Source organism: Manihot esculenta, chromosome 11 (assembly GCF_001659605.2).
Source record: "Manihot esculenta cultivar AM560-2 chromosome 11, M.esculenta_v8, whole genome shotgun sequence".
NCBI classification, from domain to species: Eukaryota; Viridiplantae; Streptophyta; class Magnoliopsida; order Malpighiales; family Euphorbiaceae; genus Manihot; species Manihot esculenta.
The window spans coordinates 23,861,876-23,887,886 of NC_035171.2; the positions used below are offsets into that span (position 1 = coordinate 23,861,876).

General features: G+C 34.4%; 1 protein-coding gene across 3 annotated transcripts; it reads right to left on the bottom strand.

The window, feature by feature from the left end:
* Nucleotides 1–461: 461 nt before the first annotated feature.
* Nucleotides 462–15,713, bottom strand: LOC110617248 (outer envelope protein 61). Of its 3 annotated transcripts, none has more exons than XM_021759916.2 (11): nt 15,265–15,709; nt 13,408–13,638; nt 13,174–13,230; nt 12,938–13,066; nt 12,621–12,698; nt 12,399–12,469; nt 10,705–10,751; nt 10,353–10,545; nt 2,106–2,814; nt 1,249–1,392; nt 462–982 (listed from the first exon to the last, which is right to left on the bottom strand). In XM_021759916.2, the coding sequence occupies exons 1-11, from the start codon at nt 15,358–15,360 to the stop codon at nt 836–838; spliced, it is 1,902 nt and encodes a 633-aa protein (XP_021615608.1). In that variant the 5' UTR covers nt 15,361–15,709; the 3' UTR covers nt 462–835. The 3 variants fall into 3 exon arrangements, with proteins under 3 accessions (XP_021615608.1, XP_021615609.1, XP_043817648.1); XM_021759917.2 differs by having other exon boundaries at nt 2,106–2,811; nt 15,265–15,708; XM_043961713.1 differs by having other exon boundaries at nt 978–1,089; nt 1,149–1,392; nt 15,265–15,713.
* Nucleotides 15,714–26,011: the final 10,298 nt, after the last annotated feature.

Here is a 26,011-nt window from a genome sequence, read left to right on the forward strand (position 1 = left end):
CTGTATTCACCAGCTCCAAACATCAACATGATTTGCCAAATATAGTCTGCTTTTCAGCACAGTTGAACCTGATGGATCAACTTCATAAGTGATCAAAGGCAGCAGTTTCAATCCCAAATCCTTGCATTGTAAACAAATGCCCCAAGAGTCCTTTATTAGAGCATTCAAACATTATTGCTGCAGTCAAAGTGTCGTTATCTCCATCAAAAATATTATGATTTTAGTGATTCGATAGAGAAAATGATTTGGCTCTAGTTTCAATTAAGGATTTTGACCAAAGGAGTATAGAGAATTAAATGTATTATTTTACAATTAAAAATTAATTGAAATTACACGAACAATGCCATATTGAACAATCAAATTCAGATTTTAAAATTTGACTAAATATCACCCAAAAAGCAAAAATTGAACAATTTGAATTAAAAAGCAAATCACCGTAAACGTTCGACTTTTTTAACCAATTGGCCTAACGGAGGATTAATAGATTTATAGTTTATTATATAGATAGGTTACAAAGTTTTTGGACATTAGTTCAACACATTGAATCTCCTTTCCGAGATTCCATTTTAGGAATTCAGATATTCTCACCCTATTAGTTTACAAAACAAAAATTAGAAGTTTAACAAATCAAAAGATTGTGGATAATCATCTTCTTCAAACAAATGCACAAATTACAGCTGCCCTCCAATTTCTCAATTTCCTTCATTCCCTAAACCCTCTGCTTCTCTTTCTACTTCCCATTCTTATTTCAAGGGTACAAGAATGGTTCAGCCAAATCTAAGCTGAGATTGAAGTTAACTTGCCTGACAACTTTCAAATAAGAGTTGGGGCCTCCCTACCTCCCAATGTAGCCTAGCCAGTGAAGGATCACGGCTAAGATGAGCATGCATATAGCCATAATCATACCGGGTCTCCCTAGTAACCAGTTCTTTGCAGTCCTTGCACCTTCAGCTCCTCTCTGGATCCTATCTGCCCATCGCATCTGTCACAATTTTAGTTTGGAAATAGAATTAGTATTCATATAAATGAAGTGCAAGCTACCAACCCAAATTATTATTATTTTTACTATTATTGTTTTTGAGGGGGTGTTTGGGAAAGAGAGTGGGTTAAGGTTGTATTCATTGTGCTGCTATAATTTCTTAAACAATTCCACAACTGTTAAAAAAAGGAAGAAAAAATTCTTGGCCAAATTGGTAGTAAATCCGAAAAGAAAGGTGTTTCAATAGTCAAAAAGGGTAAAGAACGTGCCATTCTATCCAAGTCCTCCGGTGACAAAGATGACATAGCTTGTTGAGCTTTTGCTGCATCTTCCGGAGAAAGTTTCAATCCAAATTGTTCACTCATGTTGGCCATCATCTCTGGGCTCATATTCTTCATCATTGATGTGAACATCTGCAAATTTTCATAAAAACACACACATGAAATTAAAAATATAGGTTGCATATATTAAATTGAGAAAATTATATTAAATTGAGAAAATTTACTATTTAACTCTAGGTTTAATTTTCATCACACAATTAAATCTTTCTGTCCATTTTTCCGTTAGTATCTTATCATAAATTACCATTTAAGTACAATTTTATCCTCCAATTTTGCAATTATTTATAATTTCATCAAGTAGTTTTAGCTTGTTATCTCTTCTCCATCCTAGAGAAGAGATAGAAACAGAAGGAGGGAGAGAAACAACGAGATGAATAGATAAATATGAGAGATGAAATTATAACCAATTATAAAGGTGAGGGACAAAAATGTAAAAAATTGCAATATTCAAGAATTAAATAATAATTTAATTTTAAAAACTAATGGCAAAAAGGACAAAATGACCTAAGTGTGTGATGAAAGCAAAACCAAGGGATTAATAAAGAGATCAAAATGTTATTAGTAATAAAATTTAGGGACTAAAAAGTAAATTTTCCTACTAAAAATAAATGCAAGCTAAAAATCATGTGCTCTAACCATGAATGATATTATCTCGACTCACTTGAACTGCTATCAAAATTAAAGATGGTTATTTAAAATCCTTCAGTATCCACCATGGAATGCTTTGGCTTAAATTATATGCGGATTTAATCACTTGAATAAAAATGACAACAAAATCTACATGCCTGTCGCATAGCTGGATCTTTCATTTGGTTTCTCACTTGCTCTTGCATGTCAGTTGTTGAGCTAGAAAAGCTTGGCTGAGAAACACTTCTTGATCTTGAAAGTAAACCATCAGACAAACTCGTTTCACTAGTAACACTGCTATCAGCTGCAAAACTTCCTTGGCGCCCTGTCAGTTTTGACCCATTGTCCAAACTTCGTTCAGTATTATTTAAAGCTGATGCTGTTGGAACCGAGTTGTTTCCTCTCAAAGAGGATGCCATTTCAAACATTTTTTGAAGCTCTTCTGGGGACATCCTACTCATCATATCAGTTGCTGTTTTAAGCATGTCTGGGGACATATTTGGAGGAACTGAGCTGGGTAAACTAGTTTCTGAAGAACTTGCCATTTCAAACATTCTCTGAAGCTCTTGTGGGGGCAGATTACTAATCATATCAGTAGCTGTTTTAAGCATGTCTGGCGACACATTCGGAGGAGCTGAACTGTTAAGATTAAGACCAGCATTCGAAGAACCACCTGCAGCGTATGGATTTCCCCCCTGAAATGAGGAGGCCATTTGAATCATTTTCTGGAGTTCTTCAGATGACAGCTTACTGATCATATTTGAGGCAGTTTTGAACATCTCAGGAGACATCTCTCCAGCTTTTGCACCACTTAAAGCAGCCAAAGTTTCAGGATCAGCATTAGATATGAAATTTTGGAATGATCTGCTAAGAGGGGAAAAAAGGAAATATTAATTGAAAGTCAAAAGTTTAATAGTAAATTAATTTAAGGGAGAAAACTATTTAGTCCCTCAGGTTTAGTAAAACTCACTAGTTCGTCCCTTAGTTTTGAAAAACACATTAAAACGTGCCTAAGGTATTAGAAAATCTACTAATTAGACCCTCCGCTAATTTTAATCATTAAGTGCTGAGAAAAGTCTAAAATGAGGGTTAATTAGTTTAATTTTTATAAAATTAAAGGACCAACTAATGAATTTTGTTTATACTATAGGGATTAAACAGTAGAACACTTAATGTCTAAAGTTAACAAAAGACTGATTAGTAGATTTTTTAATATTTCAGGAACGTTTTAATGTATTTTTAAAATCAATTGACTAACTAATGAGTTTCACTAAACCTGAGGGACTAAATAGTTGTTTTCCCTTAATTTAATGAATGCAGAAGATACAAATGAAATCAACAGTTCTAAAATAAACTACCCCTAAGAATTTTGTGCCGGTGTGTGTGTGTGTGAGAGAGAGAGAGAGAGAGAGAAGGAGAGCACATCCTTTTTTTTTCTTGTAGAATTTTGTGCAGGCGTGTGTGAGAGAGAGAGATAAAGAATTTTGTTTCTTAATATAGTACTTAAATACACTCTGATTCCCTATTGGACACTAAATAGGAATATACTCATTTATTAAATAGGAGTATATGCCTGTTATTGTGTTATCCCTAACAAGCCTTGAGAACGGAATTTAGAGAAAAAATAGAGAAGAAAAGTAGATTGACAGAGAATCGACTGTATTGATGATTCTGGAACTCCCTGCTGAATCTCTTTACTGAGATGTAGACAGCTTCCTATAACTGTCTTCCAAAGTCAACAGAAGCAGTTACAAGTAGTTACAACTAATTACAACAGAAAGAACTACTATTCCCGCCAGATATTCCACTACTACTTGCTCTAATTCCTTCTAGAAACTACTAGAATCATTTATTCCTCTTCCTATAGTATGTAAAAATAACCCCTCCTTGAGCACTTTCTTGTCCCCAAGAAAGTAAAATTTCTGGAAATTGAGCTGTAAAAAAGCTCCTATCTTCCCAAGTGGCATCTTCCTCAGGCTCATTAATCCACTTGATAAGCCCTTGCATTACTTGCTGTCCGTCCCTAGTGATTACTCTTGTATGCAAAACCTTTTCAGGAGCTACAACCATCTGGTCTTCCAAATGAACAGGGAAATCCAGCAAAGACGATATACCAGTGCCAATTTTCTTCTTTAACATTGACACATCAAATACAGGATGAATGGAAAAAGTAGCTGACCGCTCCAATCTATAAGTTACTTGCCCCACCCTAGCCAGCACTTTGTAAGGCCTATAGTCAACTGATAGCTTAAGAGCTTATCACATAGCTACTAAAGTTTGCTTTTATGGCTGAAGCTTCAGATATACCCAATCACCAACAGAAAGATCTTTTTCCGTTCTTCCTTTATCAACTTGCTACTTCATTCTGTTTTGGGCCTTCAATAGATTTTCCTTGAGCAGTTGGCTGAATTGCTGTCTCTCATAGATAAACTCCCCAACTACACCCACCTTCAGATTATTAACAGAAAGCATAGGTAAAAATGGAGGGGCATAGCCATGCAAAGCCTCAAATGGAAGCATCTTGAGAGCTGTAGGGTAAGAAGAATTATACCACCATTCTTCTAGAGGCAACCACCAAGTCCAATTTGAAGGTTTCAAATGGACCATGCATCTGAAAAAAGCTTTCCGTGCACTAGTTAACTCACTCATTTTTCTCGTCAGGCTGAGGATGATAGGCAGAAAAGAATGTCAGTGTAACCCCCATTCCTTTAAATAATTCCTGCCAAAACAGGCTGGTGAAGACTTTATCAATCTAAAACAATCACATGAGGAATCCCATGTAACTTGAACACATGATCCATGAAAGATTTAGCTACTGAGGAAGCTGAAAATGGGTGTGACAAGGGCAAGAAGTGAGCTACGCTGGTGAGTCTACAAACTATTAACAAGATTATTTCCTTTCCTTCAGACTTAGGAAGGCCTCTATAAAATCCATAGAAATTTCTTGCAAAGCCTAAGGTATAGGAAGGGGCTGCAACAGCCCTATATAAGAGCAATGCTCTCCGTAACACCTAGCACAAACTTCACATTTCTACACCCATTGCATAACATCCTTAAGCATGTCAGGCCAGTAAAAGTACCTTCTCAGTTTAATATGGGTGACATTGATTCTTGAATTGCCACCCCTTACAGAATGATGATAGGATTCAAGTAATTGTTGCCTCAAGGTAGAAGAACAACCCACGTACATTTGAACTTACTACGATAGAACTCCATTCTCCTACTGGTGTCATTGAGAAGCTACATGATCTAGTGACAGCTACTTTATTAACTCAGTCAATCTAGCATCATTTGCATAGCTATTAGTTAGCTGTTGTATCCAACTGGGGACTATTGCAAATTGCATACTACAAGAATAAGCATCTGCAAGTTTTCTAGAGTATCTACCTGCTACTTTATTGTCAACTCCTTTCCTATATGGGACTTATAGTCCAATCCCAATAAATTGGAGATACCCCTTTGTTAGGGATTTGTATGCAATCTCTGCTTCAGCAAGTACTTAATATTTTCAGTCAGTTTTGGTAAAGAACTAACCTTGCTCTAAGCAGTGCCTTCATTTGCTAACAGCAAATATGATGGCCAACAACTCTTTCTCAAAGACTGACATATACCAAGGCTTTAGATATAAAAGCTATAGAACAACCCCCATGCCCTCAACTGCTGACATCAGTTTCTACAACAAATGGCTTGATAAAATCTGCTAATGCAAGCACCAGTTCTTCAGACATAAGCTTTCTTAGGAAGTCAAATGCTTGTTGGGCTGCTAGGTTCCCAGGTTCCATTGGAAAGAGTCCTTCAATAGATCATTCAGAGGCTTGCAAATTATATCATAATTCCTTACAAATTTTCTATACTAACCTGTCAACCCCAGAAAACTCCTCAACTGCTTCATTGAAGTAGGCACAGGCCAATTTACCATGACAGCAACCTTCTTAGGATCATTAGCTACTTCTTTTCTGAGATTATATCCTCCAAAAATTCAATCTCAGGTTGCCCAAAGATGCACTTAGATTGCTTAGCAAATAGTTGTTGCTCTCTTAACACTTTAAAGACTTCCTCCAAATGCTGCAAATGGTTGTGTACCAGTATATCATCAAAAAAAGATAAGGCAAATCTTATAAGACTGGAATAGATGGTTTATCAAGGCCTGAAATGTGGCAGGAATATTAGTGAGGCCAAAAGACATTACTTCAAACTCAAAAAGGCCATGATGTGTATTGAATGCAATTTTACAAATATTCTCAGTTTGCATTCTTTTTTTTATGATACCACTGATTGTAACACCCTTTACCCTGATTCCTTTTGTTGACACTACATGTTTCAGAAATGTTATTTCATTAAGTCAAAAATCACATTTATTGAACTAGGCATGAAGTTATTTTTTTCCTCAGAATCTGCAATACTATTCTCAAGTATTTGTCAAGGTCTTCCCTAGGTCTTCCTCAGTTTTATAGTATATCAGAATAACATCAATGAACACTATAACAAACTAATCTAAATATGGATGAAAGATACAGTCCATCCAATCCATGAATGTTGGAGGTGCATTTGTCAATCCAAATGGTATAACCAAAAACTCATAATGTCCATACCGTGTCCCAAATACAGTCTTAGGCACATATGTCCCTTTAACTCTCAAGGAATGGTAGCCTGATCTGAGATCTATCTTAGAGAATATATAAGCTCCTTTCAACTGATCAAACAAATAATATATTTTAGATAGTGGATATAAATCATATGACATCAAATGAGAAACGAGAGTATAATTATAAATATGCTTTTCATTTGTACACGGTTAAGATGTTGATAGAACAAAGGAAACTATCTCAAAATTTTTAGTTCAAAATCTTTTACATTTACTTTGTTCACATTATAAAATTTATATGAATCATCTAATAACTTGATAATTTCACATTAAATACTTGGTTTAATTTTGAAATTCTAAGAAAGTATAGCTTATGGAAATTCTTACTCAGTGTACACCTGAACAAGATAAGGAGTGTTACAATAAGGATCCAGCTCTGAGGTTTATTTTAGAAAAAGACCTTAGCCCCATTCAACTCATTTAATAGGTCACCAATGATAGGGGATAAGTAACTTATCTTTTACTGTAAAGTCAAGTCATTAAGTTTTCTGTAATCAATATAGAACCTCCAAGTACCATCTTTCCTCTTTACTGGCAGCACTAATGAAGAATAAGGACTGGTACTGGGTTGGATGAAGAATAAGGATTGGTACTGGGTTGGATGATAGAGGCAGCCAGTATATCATCAACCAGTTTCTCAATTTCAAACTTCTGAGAATGAGAATATTTGTATGGCCTAATATTTACCAGCGGGGCAGAGAGCTGAAGAGGTATAAAGTGGATGTCGCTTCTGAAAAGGGGCAATCCTTTTGGTTCTTCAAAAATGTCCCGGTATTATTGCAATGATTACTACAGCCTACTATCCTCAATAGAATTGGAAGAAGAATATAAAAGGCTTCCCTCCTCCTAAAATTGCATGATGCAGGACAATAGTGTTTGAAAATCCACTCTTTTTCTATGTCACAGATTTTCTAAATGCCAAAACCTAGATTTGAAAGAATCCTCACTAATTCCCTCCATTGTAAAAGTAATTATAGGATGCTTCAAAATCAAATAACACAAGATTGTAATTTTTCAACCCATCCACACCTAAAATCATATCAAATCCCCCCCCCCAGCTCTGATATCACAATAGCAGCAATAATTCATGACCCTACATCTTCCACTTAAAGTTTTCACATTGATGGATACAATACAATTTTCCCCCATCAAACCATATGGAATATTAAGACTAATTCTAATTTCAACTCAGTAGTTATTTTCTCAATAAAGGAGTTAGTAGTGCTGCCACTATCAATTAAAATCACCATCTTCCTATTTCTATATAATCCCAGCATTCTTATAGTCCCCACCCTATGGCTTCCTATTATGGCATGCACTGATAAAGTATTATCAGTATTCCCAAACTCCTCTACGTCAACCCTAACCACATAGCATTTTTCATTAGCACCTTCTTCCTACCTTCTTCCTCCTTTTCTTCTGTATACATTGCATTTAGGGACATAGGTTTACGTTGGTGGCTAGGGAAATACTTTTATCCACACCTATAGCAAGGTTTAGGTGGTGAATTGGTAGCAAGGTTTAAGTTATTATTAGGCTTAGGTGTTGTGGATAAGGTTGTGGTTGGAGAGACATTTGTAGTACTAGTATTAATTGGTGTTTGGATGCAATAATTGAGAGTTTGCTTGCTTGATCTAAGTTGGGAGGTCTAGGAGGATTCTAGTAGGATTGATATGGTTTGTGATATTGTTTGAAGGGCTAGAATAGGAAATGGATGACTAATTATGGGTGAAAGTTCTAATTGGCTTAGAAAAGATGCTAGAATTTCTTGATTCTTGCCATCTATCAATTGTTCGTGCAATCTTGCCACCTATATTGCTTGAGCTAAAGAGCCAAGCCTCAACATTCTCACCAGTAACCTGATTTTATCTTTCAACCCTCCAATAAAACTGGATAGGAAGTAATTCTCCCTTAATTTGGCATAAGCCTTTCCATTCTCACCTTTAAGTTCTCAAATACTCTTTGATAATCCTCCAAAGTTCCTTCTAGTCTCAATTTATTAAATTCTTCCACTACATCCTCTAATTCAGAGTTTTCAAATCTATGCATTCTCAAATTCATCCCAAGAATGGTTTCCCCTTGTTCCAATTATGAAACCAAGCATCTTTCTTGTCCATTAAAAAGAGGTTTTTGGGCCATTAGGTACTTTGTAAACTATTTGACACATTTGCCCAACCACATCCTAGGTTCTTCTCGACTGAAAGTAACAAACTCCATTTTGGATAAAAGTGATTGCATACCTTCCATTGTGGACAGATTGTTAGGATTGTGGTGACGTTGAAGACCTCTAATTTCTCCTTGATTGTTTTGGAGATTCATAGGATTTCCAGGTCTAGCCCAGCCATTATTTTCACCATGTAAGATCTCAGTCCTACAGGATTACATTGTTGTCCTTGGAGTTCCTTCTCACTTATTCCTGTAAATCTTTCAATTCATCACCATTTCTTTGAGTTGCTTCTCGCAAATTCCTCAATTGTTCCTCCAATTTTGCAATTCTCACCCTTTCTTGCCTAACCACGACTAATCTGGTTAGGGTGGCATCGGAAAAAGTTCTCTTGCTGCTAGATTGATAGCTCTGATACTAATTGTTAGGGTGTTATCCCTAACAAGCTTCAAGAATGGAATTAGAGAGAGAGATAGAGAAGAATTTAGAGAGAGAATAGATAGAGAAGAGAAGTAGATTGCGAGAGAAAATTGATTATATTGATAATTCTGAAATGAATGCCAGCTGAATCTCTTTACTGTAACTGTCTTCCAAAGTCAACAAAAGCAATCACAAGTAGTTACAACTAATTACAACAGAAAGAACAACTATTCCCGCTTCTATTAACTACTCTAATTCTTTTCAGAAACTACTAAAATCATTTATTCCTTCTTTTCCTATAATATGTGACAATGCCTAAAACAAAATGGACCCTAAACAGGAAAAATTATAACTTTACTATAATCATGAAAAGCTAAATACTATTTGAATTAGGAAAACTAAATAAGGAAAAGAAAACTGCGTGAATAAACTGATGAAAAAATCAATTTTACACAAATCTAACGTGTGCCTTCTTTTTCCCATGCGAGAACCTCTTACAGCCTTCGCTGAAAAGCTTGATTTGCTGCTTATTCATAACAATTTTTTTACTAGAAATTACTTACTATGTGATCTGTGTACGGTTGTTAAGCTTCAGTTCCAAATATTCTTTCTTGTTTGCCAAAATAGTAACCTCATCCGTTTCACAAGAGCTTTACATGACCAATTATTATTTTAGTAACTTCTTTGTTGTTTCTTATACTACTATGCTAATAAATGATAAAACTAAAGCTTTGATTATGATAAGGATAGAAACAACAAAAGCAAGGAGAAATAATTGATAAGATTACTAAATCAGTGCACCATTTCCTTGGAGGAAGAGGCTACTAAAATTCTGATAGCATTGAAACAATTAGATTCCATGATTATAATATTGGGTCAATCAAAATAATCAAAATGCTAGGGGGGGAGGGGGGGGACTCTGTGCATGTGTGTGTTCCTTAGCATGCTAGCCAGCTAGCATGGTTTTAAAGCTCACTCAACTGGGTCAAGTTATCATTGTATGCAACCATAAGGGTTACAAAAGGTACAAGAACAAATAAAATAATAGTAGTAATAATAACAATAATAGCAACAACAACAATAAAATTAATAATAATAAAGAATGCTAGTCTAAAAAATTGCATACACAAATAAACAATAAAAAGAAGGCTCACTTTCAGATGGATATGAAATAACCTTATAGCTTCTGGGTCATCTTTTAAAGCATGCAGAGAACCTGAATTGGTTGAACCCCTGCCATTAGCTCTACTTTGATGGTTAGGAGCATCAACAGTTTGCTGTGGTTGCGAGGCCGAGCACTCTGCAGAAGCACCTAGCTTTTGAGAAGATGTAGTCTCAACTTCTTCAGTTATTTCCTCAATTACCAATCCTGTTTAGCAAACAGAACATGTGACCATCAAGAATTTTACAGAATTGGGCATATAGCTCATAGATCTCATGCAGCAAAGAAGTGAAGTGGAGAAAAGAGAAACACGTGAAGACATATTGCGCACACACACACGCTCTAGATGGAGGAACAAGTTAATACTTGGTGCACGTTGACCACCTTCTTGAGTCAACCTTTCCTTTGCATCCCTGCATCAACAATGGAAAAAATTAACCAATCTGCCATATTAAATATAAGTGCCTTTTCATTATATTTCTATTGGAAATTCCAACAAGCCATGCAGAAGTTATCTTACCATTGCAAATTTAAAGAAGAAAGTTAAAGATAATAAACCTAGTTACACAAAACATAACAGTAGCCTTTGTGCACCAACTGAAATATCACTACAGTATGTGGAATGAAAACTGTAATGCAAAACAACCTTGTTTTGAGAAATGTGAGACTTATTTGCTTAGTGTTATGCAAAATATTATTCTACAAATGCCTTTTTTGGACTGCCCACTGTTATGGATGCCAAATCCATTCTTCAATATAGTCAAAATATTAAAGAAGTCTTTTCAGGATAGATTAATATTAATTATCATTAATATTTGTGATCTGAACTTAGGATAAACTTATTTTCAAGTACTATAAGATTTTTAATTTGTTAGGAATTCTTATGCAAAGCAAAACAAATGCAAAATATCCTATATTGGAATAAAAAAACAATAACCACAAAGATTTTGAGTATCCTCTAAGTACAACAAGTTAGTTGGTCCGAAAAATCGAATCAACCCATCCTTTTCCAATCAGGTCAATTCAGGTTATAAAGGAAAAATTCACAAACCAATCAGGGTTGGGTCATTTCAAACCAACCCAATCCAACCCCTGAACAACCCTGCCTGCTAGACCTAGGATTTTCCAATGAGTACCCTAGAACCCTCAGCATGAATACCTTGCATTCCAAGTCATCTCCAGCTGTTTAGTGTATTAAATAGTCTACTCAGTGCATTAGATATCCAGGAACTCCAGCTAAGAAATAACTAGTACAGCTACTGTGACGGGATATGGATCGGTAAGCAATTGATGACAGTTACTGACACCTTTAAGGTTTAACAATGAGAACAATCTGTCCCTACAATGGCTGGTGAGTGCACACATCAATTCAGTGATGCCTGCAAATCACTCTATTTAGCTGGAAATATTATAAAACCCTTCAAAGGTACAAGAAATAGAACATTCCTAACTTAGACTCATCTATTCTCACATTTACACAAGCTTCTATCTCATTTTATCCCTTGAGCACTCTAATTGACTTAAAGCTTCGGAGTGCCAATTAGGGAGGCCCTACTTGGCTCTTTGACCCGTTAGACCATCATTCAGAAATACCCTTCTAGCCCAAAAGTGGTAGTTAGTAGTTACCCCTTCCTAGTGGCCGTGCTGCATTATATAGAGGTCATTTAAGCCATATCACTATTTTAGTCCACGTGGCACCCATCCAAAAGCACCCCGGATTTGTGGACAATCAAATAGGATATGTTATGTGAGAGATTCATATGATGATATTGTACATCATCCTTCTTACTTATGAATATCTAACCATCAAACAACTTTACCAGTTAGGGGGAGAGCTTGAAACACGGAAGAAGGAATGCATAACTGATGTCAAAACCAAATAAAAGAGAAGGCTTAACATTTGGAAAAGGAAAACAGTATGAACCTATCAACGTGAAGACTTCATCTGCTTTAGAAAGCAAAGAAGTGTTAGAAGACATCATCTAACAGCACTAGGAACATTTTAATGATTGAAACTTTCAGCACATGGATCATTCAGAGAAATTTAGAAGAATCCATACCATAAAACATTTGCAATAGTTTCGTCATCAGGAGAAACTTCATGTGCATTGCTCAAATCAGAGACGGCATCCTTACAAATACCACAAAAATAATATAAATTTGCTAAAGATTTTAGGATACTGATATAAACTTGCATAACTGCATAACTTTGTCAAAATGAGAAGTTAAATATATAATTCAAGCGAGTAATTCAGGAGAAATATGTATACAAATAAACTTACTTCCAACTGCCCTAGTTCTTTATATGCTTGGCCCCTCCGATAGAGAGCTTTGACATTCTTTGCATCATATTCCAAGACCTAAAATAATATAAAATGTGTAATCTTGGTTAGAAACCCACAGAAGATTAAACTGAATATAGTAGGCCAAAATATGTATAGAAGGATAGCAAACTTTTTTATGTTGGTTATTTATTTTATAAACTTTCTTGCTAAAGAAACTTTGTTGTTGAACATTAGGAAAATAATTAGAAAGAGACATCATGTACAGCAAAAAAATGAAAGATGCCAATGAATTAAAAATATGTGCTGCTCCACACCTCTGATCCTTCAGTTATGCATTCTTCATACTGCCTTGTTTTCAAGTAACATGACATCAGGTTAAGAGAGCATGCCAACAAAAGTGATCTCCCTTTGGAGGATGGAATTCCTGTTAGGTTTTTCTTTGCCTAAGATCATAAAGATGGAGAAGAATTATATCAGTTTAAATCATATAAACTACAAGAATTGACTGTCACAAGAAAAAGACATCAATGTACATAGATGCAGCACTTACAAGCAGATATTTCTGCAAGGCATCTTTGAACCTTCCTTGGTTGTGAAGTTCATTACCCTGACAAAGGGTGGATTACAACATGTTAGCAAAACAAATGCAAAGGCAGTAACAATTCCAAACACTACTGTATACATGAATAAAATGCTAGACAGAAACAAAGCCGGCAATAGAGAGAGAAAGCAACTTCACATAGAGAAAATGAATATCAATATCTGATGTAATAAGTATAATTACTTGGTTCTTCAGCATCTGGGCTGCATTTATTTCATAGGCGACCTGGGAATCAAAACGGGCACGCAAGGAAGCTATCTCTTCAGGTGATGCATTAGCCATTTTCTCACCAATCTCAGCCATATCCTCTGGACGGGTATGCTTTAACTGTTCAGCAGCCTGTCTCAAGTCTTCAGGCTTCATGTTCTTCATACTTTCTGAGGCCATTTTCATCAACTCTGGATTAGACATCATCTGCAAAACCAATTGTCCTTTGTGAGAACTGAGAATCAAAATCTAGGTGCTAGCAACTAAAACAAGCCAGAGATGTAAAATGATGGTCAGAAAAAACAAATCAAAAGAATAGCATAAGCATAAAAATTAGCTATAGCCTAATTTATAAACAAGAGTGGTTAAAACTATTATGGTTTCCTTTGGTTGTAGGAATCACCCAGTAAAATGATCTTCGAATATAACATCCTTTTTTTGGGTGCTACATTGTAAAAGATTACATTCGTGATCTTTTGGATTCCACCATAATTTTCCCATCCAAAAGGATGATGGGGGAATTGCATTCTCATGGAATTGGGATTTCAACAGTATGTTTGGATGGAGTGAAGAGAGGTTCTATAAAGTAAATAAGATATAAGAGATTTAAGTATTAAAACCTCCCCAGTCCACTAATTTGTTGGGTTGAAAAAATAAAACCTTTAAAAATTTTCCCTTGCTAAACAATATTCCTCTAAATAGAAGCATTACTTTAAAGATCTTTACTTTACCTTCAAAATTTTTCTTCCAAATATAGTGCGGAAACAAAAAAGAGAATTAGACATTATGGCCTTTATTGATAATAATGTTTTGATGGAATAGTCTTATGCATGTTATATAAATGCTTGTGTGCCTATTATAATGTAGATTTCAAAATAAGAATTTGCGATGGAGATTTTTAGGAAAATTTGATTGTCTGTTTTTAGTTGTCAAATAGTAAAAAGGTCATACTGTAGCACCTGGTGTCTTAGATTTACTATATGCATACATTACTAACTACGACCACTAATAATAAATAAAAAATTTGGAAAAAAAAAAAAAAGTGGATTCATAACTAAATAATTTTCAATCATAGATGTAGTCTATAATGCAAAGCAAAAGTTTTATTTTTATTTTTATTCATATAACATCAGAAACATGCAACTCAACTCAAAAAAGAATCAAATGTCTGACAGAAAAATTATAAATAAACAAATTATGTAAATAATATGCATCCATATTAGGAGTATTACAGCAATCTGTTTCTCTTCTTTGTATATTTCCCCCTATAAAATTTTGCTAAATCCCAGAGAATTTATACTTCTGGTCAGATAAGATAATGTTACAAACTTCCTATACCAGCAATACTTCTCAGAAATCCACTATCGTCAAAAAGTTATTGTAGTGATTGTGAATGTTTATTCCAGCAACCAAATCATGCCTAGAATTACTACATATTTTAGGTTTCCAATGTTGGATTAACAAGTTCAGCCAATCCCCACTAGTAAACCATAAAATTACAGATTTTGGTTCTCATTTCAATATCCTTTCACGACCAATGATTTGCACATTAAACAATTCTATTCAAGCAATTAATTAATCCATTGACCAATAACTCAAACAATGAATTAACCTAAAATCCTCAAAGAAACACCACCACGAAACCAAGAAGAAGCAACAATGGAAGCCCCTCTATTCAGATTCACAAATACACAAATACACAAAGCCAAGAAAATAAAAGTATTAAGAAAACCAAATTCAACCAGTAGTAACTACGATCAACCCAAGATTGACAATTCCAAACGAACCTGCACTAAATTGCAAGTATTAAGAAAACCCAAAAGAGGTAAAAACCTGTTGTTGGATCCTGGCTAACTCGGCGGGCGACATGCGACTCATTTGCTCCTGAGCAAGTCTGATCAATTCAGGATCCATCATTCCGTTAAACATCCTATCCCTCTCTCTGTCTCTACACTTAACAAATTATCGCCTCTCAAATCCAAACAAAAAGAAAAGGCTAATTTGCTGTCGTGGAAAAGAAGAATGTATCAAACTTGTACAATTTGTGAAGAAAGCAATCGATGGAGATAGAATAAGGTACGAATTTCTGGCACAAGATAGTGGGATTCTTATATATAGATTTGGAGAATAGAGAAAATGCAAGCCGTTAGGGAATAGTTATAATTGTCTTGTTGCAGAAGAAGAATTCGCCTACCAAACATGAATGGTTTCAGAGTCGGAAAAGGAGAGGAAAGAAGAATGGACTACGGGCACCTTCGTCTAAAATTACGGGTTTGCCCCTTCACGGCTTTACCTATCGAATTAGATTTTGGGTTTGGGAATATGTTTGGTATCCAATCCGACTCAACTCACCGTTTTGGATATATATGATTAGATTTCAGACCAAAATGGGGTATTGAAAAGGAAATTGAAACTATGATAATTTTAAATGATAAAATTAAATTTTTATAATTTGTTATAATTATAATTAAGAGAATTATATTAAATTTAAAAACGTTAATAATAAATTATAATATAGTATTTAAAATTTTATATTATTAATAAAATATATAATTTTTATTTTATATTTTATATTTATTTTATATGATATTAAATATATTATATTAAATAAATATTTATTATAAATAAATTCCTATTATATAAAATATCATATATAAATAATATATTAAAGTATTTTACTAAATAAATTTTTATATGTTCTTTATATTTGAAAATTTTTTACTTTTTGTGAAATTTTTATTTTTTTTAATATTTTAAATTTTTATCAAATATTTATAATATTATATAAAAATAGAAATAAAAAGTAAATAATGAAATTAATAATAAATAATGAAATTATAATAAAAATATATACTTAAATATTATTTTATTATTTAAATAAAATTTTAATGACTATATTATAATTTATAATTATCTTATATAAATTTAATTTAGTTTTTTTTAATTTTAAAAGATTTTATTTTATTATTTAAAATTTAAAGTGTGAGATATAAATGTAAATTATTATAAATATTTAGATTTTTTTTGTTCAATATTTTATATTAATGCTATAAAATTCTGTTTGTTTTATAAAAAATAACTTTTATATTTTTATATTTAAAATATTTAAAAATTTAATTAATAAAAAATATTTTTTAATTAATAAAATTAAATTATTTTAAAAAATACTTTTTTTAAAAAAAAAATCATTCGTAACCGTTTAAATATTTTATTAAAATTTCTATATATAAATTTATTAATATATATTATTTTAAACTAAAATTAAATAATAAAAAATATTATCTTATTAAAAAATATTTTTCATAAAAAAGTTTTTTTAAAATATAAATTATTTTTTACAAATAAAAAAATATAAATTTAAAATTTTCATGTATAGAGTATTTATTATGAATTTATTTATATATATAAATAATTAATTTAATATAAAATATATTTTTTATAATAATATTTTTAATTTTTTATATATTTTCATTTAAAAATTTAGAATTTAAATTAATAATATAAAATATATTTTTATATAAATTATTAATTAAATATATAAAATTAAACTAAATTTAAATATTATTGGAATAGTAATGTGTTGGATATGAGGTTAAATAATTTATAATAAATTTCTTCAAATTTAGAACGAATTAAAATATTAAAAGTTCTACTCCGTGTCAGATTTAAGCACGTGTTTTTTGTGCTGCCTTCGACTGTATGGCTCCCTGGCATGATTGGACTTTGTTTCTGTACACATCATCCCATGTCCTGTATTTTTTTCGAGGAATGCTTTTCGTTTTTCAATTTCAACTAGTTATTTTATTATTTTATTCTCTGAGAAAAATTACTTTTGTTTTTAATTAATCAATTCATTTCTCTATTTTAAAGCTTAATATTTTTATATTTAAAATTTAATTTCACTAAAATTAAAAATTATTCAGTAAAAAATAACATTAATAATATAAAAAATAACCGAACGATTTTTTCTAAAATTTAATACTTTAATTCTTAAAATTTAATTTTTATAAATTTATAAGTTTTTTTTTTAAAAAATTAAAGGAAAAATATATTTTTGTCACTAAAATATTATATAATTAATAAATTTATCCCTGTATTTTTTAAATTCAACACTTTAATCCCTAAAATTTAATTTTATCAAAATTTAAGAAAAAAATTTTCAAACTCAATCTTCATAAATAAATAAAAATTTTCATAAATTTAATATTTAAATTCAGCAAAAATAATAAAAATTAAAATATATAAAATTTAAATTATTAAAAGTAAAAAAGTTAAAACTCAATAGAAAAGTTAAAATTCAATAGAAAGTATTTTTGTAATATTGCTCGTTGATCACTATTCGCCATTTAAAAAATTCATTAAAATATTTTTAATATTTAAAAAAATCTATTAGTTAGTTTTTCATTAATTTGAGTCGTTAAATATTATAAAAAAAAATCTAAAACTCTGATATGGAAAGACTAATTAGTAAATTTTTTAATAATTTGAGAGATCAACTAATAATTTTTTTCTAAATTATAGAAACTACATAGTAAAATATTTAGTGATAAAATTAATAGAAAAACTAATTAGTAGATTTTTTAAAATATTAAGAATATTTTAATATATTTTTTTCAAATTTGAGAAATTAAGTACCGAGTTTTTTTATAATATAAAGACTAAATAGTAATTTTTTGTTTTATTATTGATAAAGATATTTTTGGAATTATATTTATTCTCTTTGATCAAGTCGAAATCATTGACTTAAATAGAAAATTTTGACGGAGGGATTTTGGATTTTGACGGAATTAAATCTCAAAGATGAAAGAATTGGATTCTAAAAATACAGAGATAAATTCGTTAATTATGCTATATTTCAAGGACTAAAAATAATTTTTTATATTTTTTATAATTTATTTTAGTAATATAATTTAATATTATTTTAACGGATTAAAATATAAAAATTAAAATATTTAATTTTAAAAATAAAATAATATTACTTTGGCTTATTAGTTATTGATTCAAATAGTTGTGTAGAGGCAACCTCTAAAGGAGACTAAAGTCATGTAGAGCTATGAAAATCGTCAGTTATAATTGCAAAGATCTAATGAGCTCCTTCACAATTGTTAATCTGCAAACACTATACAAGTCTTTTGTTCCCAATATTCTATTTCTTATGGAGATCCGGGTTAGTGCGGATAAAACGACTTATATAAAAGCTTGGTTGGATTTTTAAAATCTGGTTGGTGCTCATTGTAAGTTTAGCTTGTTTATGGAATGATAAGTTTTCTTTACAACTCATGTCTTATTCGGTTCATCATCCGGATTTTTAGGTTTTAGTTTTTGAGTTTGTTTTATGGTGCTTTAGTGGCTTCTATGGTTGGGTAGAGTGGAATAATAAACATTTATCATGGGATCTACTACATCATTTGCATAGGAAAAATTGTTTGGCTGCTTATGGGTGATTTTAATGAAATCATGTTGCACAATGAGAAGGCAAGAGGACCTATAAGACCATAGTAGTAATTGCAAGCTTTTAGGAATGTGGTTTTAGAGACTAATTTAGTTGATTTAGGCTTTTTTTGGCTATTCGTTTACATGGGATAATGGACATAATAGCTAGGCTTTTGTAAAAAAAATAGTTAGATAGGGCTCTGATTTTTTTCCTTGGCAGGTGATTTATCCTGAAACTAAACTTAATCATGCTCTTCATTCAAGTTCCGATCACTTATCACTTATGCATGATCTGGTAGGTATTGGACCTTGGTTGGATAGGTAAAGAAAACATTCTCGTTTCGAGTCTATATGGACAAGAGCACTTGAATGTGTAATGTATTTCAAGATAGTTGGATTACTGATTCCGGTGGTAGTATGGGTGATCAGTGGAATGAGAAGGTGCGCCATTGTGTAGATGGGTTAAGGGGTTGGTATAAATATTTTTTTGGGCACTTAAGACTTTAGAAGAAGGAAATTTGTTAGAAATTGGATCGATTGGATCAGTCATGTTCTGAGAGTCATGTAGTTTAGAGACGGGTGCTCATGTCACAATATATAAAAATTCATTTGCGAGAAGAGATGATGTAAAGACAACAGTCGAAACAGTTATGGCTTTAGGAAGGTGATAAAAAGACTAAGTATTTCTATTCCATGGCCACTTCTCTTAAAAAGATAAATACTATTCATAGCTTGATTGATGATAATAATATTGAGTTGTCATCGTCAATGCTGCATTCTCATATCTCGCATTTCTATGAGAAGCTTTTTATGTCAAAAAATGTAGAGGTGCATATTGATGATTTAAACTTTGTTCAATCAAAATTTTCTGCTAATATGAATGAGCAATTTAGTCATTCAAATAAACAGAATGAGATCCTCCAAGCTATCCGACAGATGCATCTTTTGAAAGCTCCAAGTCCCAATGGGCTTCCCCCTTTATTTTATAAAAAATATTGGTTGGTAGTTGGAGATGATGTGTGTGATCTAGTTCAGTATATCTTGAAGGGTGACGAGTTTCCTATTAATTTAAATCAAACTTTTTATGAGTTTGATTTCCAAAACTAAGAATTCTAAAAGTATCAGTGAGTTTCACTTGCTCAGTTTGTATCATGTTGTGATGAAAATTATGACTAAGGTTATTGCTAATTATTTGAAAGGGATTTTAGGAGCTGTAATTGATTAATCACAATGTATTTTATTCCTGGGAGATCAATTGCTAAAAAGGTCCTTATTGCTTTCTATGGTTTTTTATTATATGAAGACTTGGAGGAGAGCTAGTCATCCTCTTTTCTTTGAAAATAAACATAGTAAAAGCATACAATTAGGTGGAATGGTTGTTTTTAAAAGCTATAATGCTGAGATTGGGCTTTTGTCCTACTTGGGTGGCATTAGTTATGAAGTGTTTTCGGTCAATCTCTTACTCTATTCTCGTTAATGGAGATCCAGTGGGCCCTTTTCTACCAACTAAAGGTTTTCGACAAGAAGATCCATTATCATCCTACTTATTTCTATTTTACTCTAAAGGACTAATTTGTTTGTTGAATTCTACTACTGGTAGTGGAGATTTGCAAGGCATTCATGTATGTAAGGGAGCTCCACTAGTTTTCCATTTTTTCTTCGCGGATAATTGCCTTGTGTTCCTTTATGCAACGCAGATGCAGGTTTTTATTATGAAACAAGTGCTATAGATGTATGAGTCTTTATCAGGACAGAAGGTGAATTTTCACTACTTGAAAATAATTTTCAGTGCTCATGTTGATGAGAATTTATAGTTCTCATCATCTAATTTATTGGCAGTTTAGGTTATTCCAATCCATGCTTTATATATGGGTTTGCCTACTTTGGTTCAAAGATCGAAAAAAGAGGTCCTCCAAAATCTTTAAGATAGATAATGGTAGAGTTTATCTGGGTGGAAAGAAAAAATTTTATCTTGTGTTGCTAGAGATTTTTTTATTAAAACTGTTGCTCTAGTTATATCCACGTACATAATGTAATGCTTTCAGTTTCCCTCCTCTTTTGTGGTGAAATGAAATTTAGTCAATATTGGTGGGACCAACGATTAGAGGAGAAAAGTTGCATATTTGTGCCAGGGTTAGGTTATGTCGGCCTAAAGCAGAAGGAGGTTTGGATTTTTGAGACTTTGAGGTTTTTAATAAAGCTCTCTTTGATGAACAAGGTTGGAAAATATTAAAACCCACATATTCTTTTCTTGCTAGATTATTTAAAAGGAACAATACTTTTCTGTGTCTCTTTTCTAAAAGCCAAAGTTAGATCAGTCCTTAGTTTTACTTAGTAGAGCATTTTATACGGAGTGACCTATTACTAAAGGGCATTCGTTTACAAATAGGCTGACAAAATGGCACGTTTATGGTAGGATCTCTAGGTTTCGCAACAATCAACTTTCCATTTAATTACTCTTCCACTACCGTATAGCGGAGATATCACTGTTTCTACATTGATTAATGAGCAAAAACTATTATGGGATTTCCATTTGGCTTCTCAATTGCTTTTGCCTATTGATGTGTAGCGATTAAAGTTAATTCCACTTTGTGTTTTTTTCAAGACTCAACTCTTAGATATAGCACTATATATCTAATGGCTCCTATTCGATTAAGAGTGGTTATCGACTTGGTTTAACATTAATCAATAAAGCTAGGAATTCCATCACCTTTACTTTAGCTAGTGGGTTTCATTGGAGTACAATCTGAAACTTGTAGCCCTTGCTAAAGTAATCAATTTCCTTTGGCGAGCTAATTTGGGTATTCTTCCTGTAACGACTCAGAAACCGGACCGCTACCGGCGCTAGGATTCAGATCGACTTAAGGTTGTCGAAACCCGTAGCAAGCCTAACATACAACCTGTTATACCTGATAAAATCCCACACATGATTATACATTTTCATAAAAATTTTAAAATTTTCTTTTACCAAGTTTGACCTGAACATACATCATATCTGTAAACATAAAAACCTCATACTAGAGCCCTCATCAAATGCTCTAGTAGGGTCAACATCTCATACGTCAAGCTTGGTTCATCATATCTCATCATTAAAACATTTACATAAAGATCATGTACAACAGGGATTTACAATAAACATTAGGGCCAAGCACAATATTAATCCTCATTACATAACTTTACATTACATGTCCACTATAACTCTATTACATGACATAACCATTACCCTTGCTGACTTCTTGCTATCTCTGACTCTGCAAACCTGGAGGTTAGGGGAAAGGGGTGAGCTACAAAAGCCCAGTGAGCAGAACAGTAAAAAACGGTTCATTAAACATATGCTTTTATGAAATGCATCACATAACAAACAATTCACATCAAGGATGGACTTGTCACCAATGGCCCTCTACATAATCCAATGTGCCCGGCCCACAACGGGAGCTCCTCAGGACTTTCGCTTAACATATCATAACATAACATATCCATCTGTGCCAGGGGCGTAGAATGGGCCTCGACTTGGACTTTCTCTTACTCTGTGCCAAGGGCGTAGAATGGGCCTCGACCTAGACTTCCATACCATATCATATCATATCATATCAAGGGCCAATGGGTCATCCAACATCCATTCACATCAACATCATATTATGCAATGCGTCATATTCGTGAATTCTAATGCAATACAACCTATTACATACATGGCATTCATGATGCATGAACATGCTTAAAAGTTTAATTGCTTTGAAATAAAAAGAGTTGTGTTCTACTCACCTCTGGCTGACTCTGAACTAACTCTGAAGCAGCTATCTCACTGCTGATCACCTCGGTTTCTCAGGTCCGATCCTACACAGGTGGACTCAAATGAGGGATCAAACATGCTCTATAAGGACTCTAAACATCTCCCAAAAAATCCCCTAAAACATCATAAAACATACATGTAAAACAAGTAAGAGAAGGCTGGACAGGGGACTTTCGGCGGCAGGTTCGGCAGCCGAAAGCCCCTACAGATCTGAAAGTCAGGCACTTTCGGGGGCAAGGTTCGGCGACCGAAACTCTCTCCAGATCCGAAAGTCACTAACCTTCGGGGGCAGGTTCGGCGGCCGAAAGTCCCCTCCAGAGTCGAAAGTCCAACTTTCGGGGGCGAGTTTAGGCGGCCAAAGCTGCCTCCACAGGCAGGTTCGGCGGCCGAACCTTGCTTCGGCGGCTGAACCTTGCTTCGGCGGCCGAACCTTGCTTCGGCTGCCGAACCTGGGTTCTCCAGAATGGCAGAACCCGATTCTGCCTCTCTCAACCAGCCACCCAAAACTTTCCATACGCACAACCAACTATTTTAGAGCATGCATATACATTCATTCATGCATATAAGGGCATAAAACTAGCACATACCCCAACAAACATCACATTTAACATACATCTATCATTAAACTAACATAAACTCTAACATTTTAGACCTACTCTAAACATGCATTAAACACCCTTAAAAATCCCTCAAAACTTACTTAAAACATAAAAGAATGTGAGGATCTACGCTTACCTCTTGAAGATCGAGAGGAGAGGTGATCCAAACTTGGAGATTGGGAGAAATCGAGCTCCGGGGGTCTCCAAGCTTAAAAACTTTGATCTTAGCTTAAAATCTTCAAAATAAAGGTCAAAACTCATCAAAAACTTGAAGGATTTGAAGGAAAACATAAAATCAATCAAAGGAGGGCGAAATCTCACATATGCCCGAAAATAGAGAGAGAAAACTCGCCCATTTTCGGACAATGGGCTTTTTATAGGTGGCTGGCCAGATCACCTTCGGGGGCTAAAGGTGCTCCCGCAAGAGAGCCATGTTCGGCGGCCGAACCTGGGCTCTTCCTCCATGGTGTTTTCTTTCAAAACTCAATTTTCTTTCTTCATTAAAACCATAAACGTACTAAAAAAACATTTTATGAAAACCTTATTTTACCCTTCTAGAAGATCCGACGTCCGAGAAATTTCGGATTCCAACGGAGATTCCGCCGGAGGGTAGGAATTCCGATGCCGGGGTTGTAACGACCCGAAAATCGGACCGCTACCGGCGCTAGGATCCAGATCGGCTTAAGGCCGCCGGGACCCGTAGCAAGCCTGACATACAACCTGTAAACCTGTATAATCCCATACATGATCAACAACATGCATAAAAATTTAAAACTTTTCCTTAAAAACATCCAACTCAACCTGAACATACATGTACATAGTCCTGATCATAATCGTGATCCCTCTGTGGGATCTCATCAATGCCCCAACGGGCGATACAACATGAGATGAGTTGGCTAACATCTGTATCAACAAATAACTAAGATCATGCATCAACAAGGGATTACAATACACATAGGGTCAAGCACATCTATAACCTCAATATACCTCATTACATAACATACTGTAATCTCTTACATTACATTATAGTACAACTGTCATGTCCACAATCTAGCTATTACATACACATACTTCAAAACTCTGGCTAACCTCCTGGTCTACCCTGTACCTGCACATCTGGGGTTAGGGGAGAGGGGTGAGCTACAAAGCCCAGTGAGCAGAATAGTGAAATCATATATTAAAATTTCATGCCATTATGTAATGCAACACATCACAACTAATCACATCTCGGATGGTATTGTCACCAATAGTCCTCTACATAGTCCAACTGTGCCGGGACGTAGAATGGGTACAACCGGTCTTTCCCTTATCATAACATATCATAACATACCAATGTGCCAGGGACGTAGAATGGGTACAACCTGGACTTTCTCTTACATCGTGCCAGGGACGTAGAATGGGTACAATCTGGACTTCCATACCATCTCATGCCATAACATCATCATATCATATGAGGACTAAGGATCATCCAATAACCAATCCACATCAACATCATAAATGCAATGCAACATATTCGTGAATACTAATGCAGACAACCTACTATATTTCATGGCATTCATGATGCATGGATCATGCTCAAAATTCATATTTCATTTATTTTAAAACTTAAGGTTTATTCCACTCACCTCTGGCTAGCTCTGATAAACTCTGTAGCAGCTGGCTCACTGCTGGGGTCCTCGGTTCCTCGAGTCCGAACCTACACAGGTGGACTCCAATGAGGGACCAAACATACATAAACATAACTCTAATATACTCCCCAAAAACCGCCCAAAACATCATGAAACAATCATAGAAAAACATGCAAGAAATGGCTGAACAGGGCACTTTCGGCGGCAGGTTCGGCGGCCGAAAGTCCCTCCAGAGCTGAAAGTCAGGCAGGTTCGGCGGCCGAAACTCCCAGACAGAGGCGAAACTCATGCATGTTCGGCGGCACCTTCGGCGGCCGAAAGTGCCAGACAGAGACGAAAGTCTCCTTTCGGGGGCAACTTCGGCAGCCGAAAGGCTTGCCTCCCCAGCCATGTTCGGCGGCCGAAAGCTCCTTCGGCTGCCGAACCTGGTTTCTGCCAAAGGGCAGAAACTTGGCTCCTTTATGCACATTTGCCTCCAAACTCTTCCAACATGCATTTAACTCATCCAAAACATGCATACAAGCTCCTAGGGGTCTCAAACTACCTTAAACCCCAACTACAACACACAACAACAACACAATCCAACATACATTGCTCAAAACACATCATTAACTCAAAAACCTAACTATGAGCTAAACATGCATTCTACCCCATAGATCTTGCATAAAACTTACTTTAAACATAAAATGAGCTTAAGATCGGCTCTTACCTCTTGAAGATCGAGAGGGAGACGTCCTAAACTCAGAGGTGGGAGATTTTGGGTTCTTGAACCTCAAAGCTCCAAAACTTTGCTCAAAGCTTGAAAATCTTCAAAACCAAGTAAAAACTCATGAAAATCGAGTAAGATGGGAAGGAAAGAACTCAAGATCGGTGAGGGGGCGGCGGAGAACTCACCTTGGCCGGAAATGGGGAAAAGCTCGCCCGTTTTCGGCTAAGGGACCCTTTTATAGTGGCTGGCCAGGCCACGTTCGGGGGCCGAAAGTGCCTCCGCATACATGCCATGTTCGGCGGCCGAACTTGAGGTTCGGCGGCCGAACCTGAACTTCCCTCACTCATGCTTTCGGGGGCCTAAAGGCGCTCCCGAAGGCATGCATGTTCGGCGGCCGAACTTGACTTTCGGCGGCCGAACC

Bases quoted from the DNA above. Each gene is read 5' to 3' on its own strand.
- LOC110617248 (XM_021759916.2), bottom strand. From the start codon at position 15,360: ATGTTTAACGGAATGATGGATCCTGAATTGATCAGACTTGCTCAGGAG. The intron at 13,231-13,407 runs GTAATTATACTT...ACCCTTTGTCAG, and splicing joins CCCAGATGCTGAAGAACCAA to GGTAATGAACTTCACAACCA. The intron at 12,470-12,620 runs GTAAGTTTATTT...GGTATTTGTAAG, and splicing joins AAGAACTAGGGCAGTTGGAA to GATGCCGTCTCTGATTTGAG.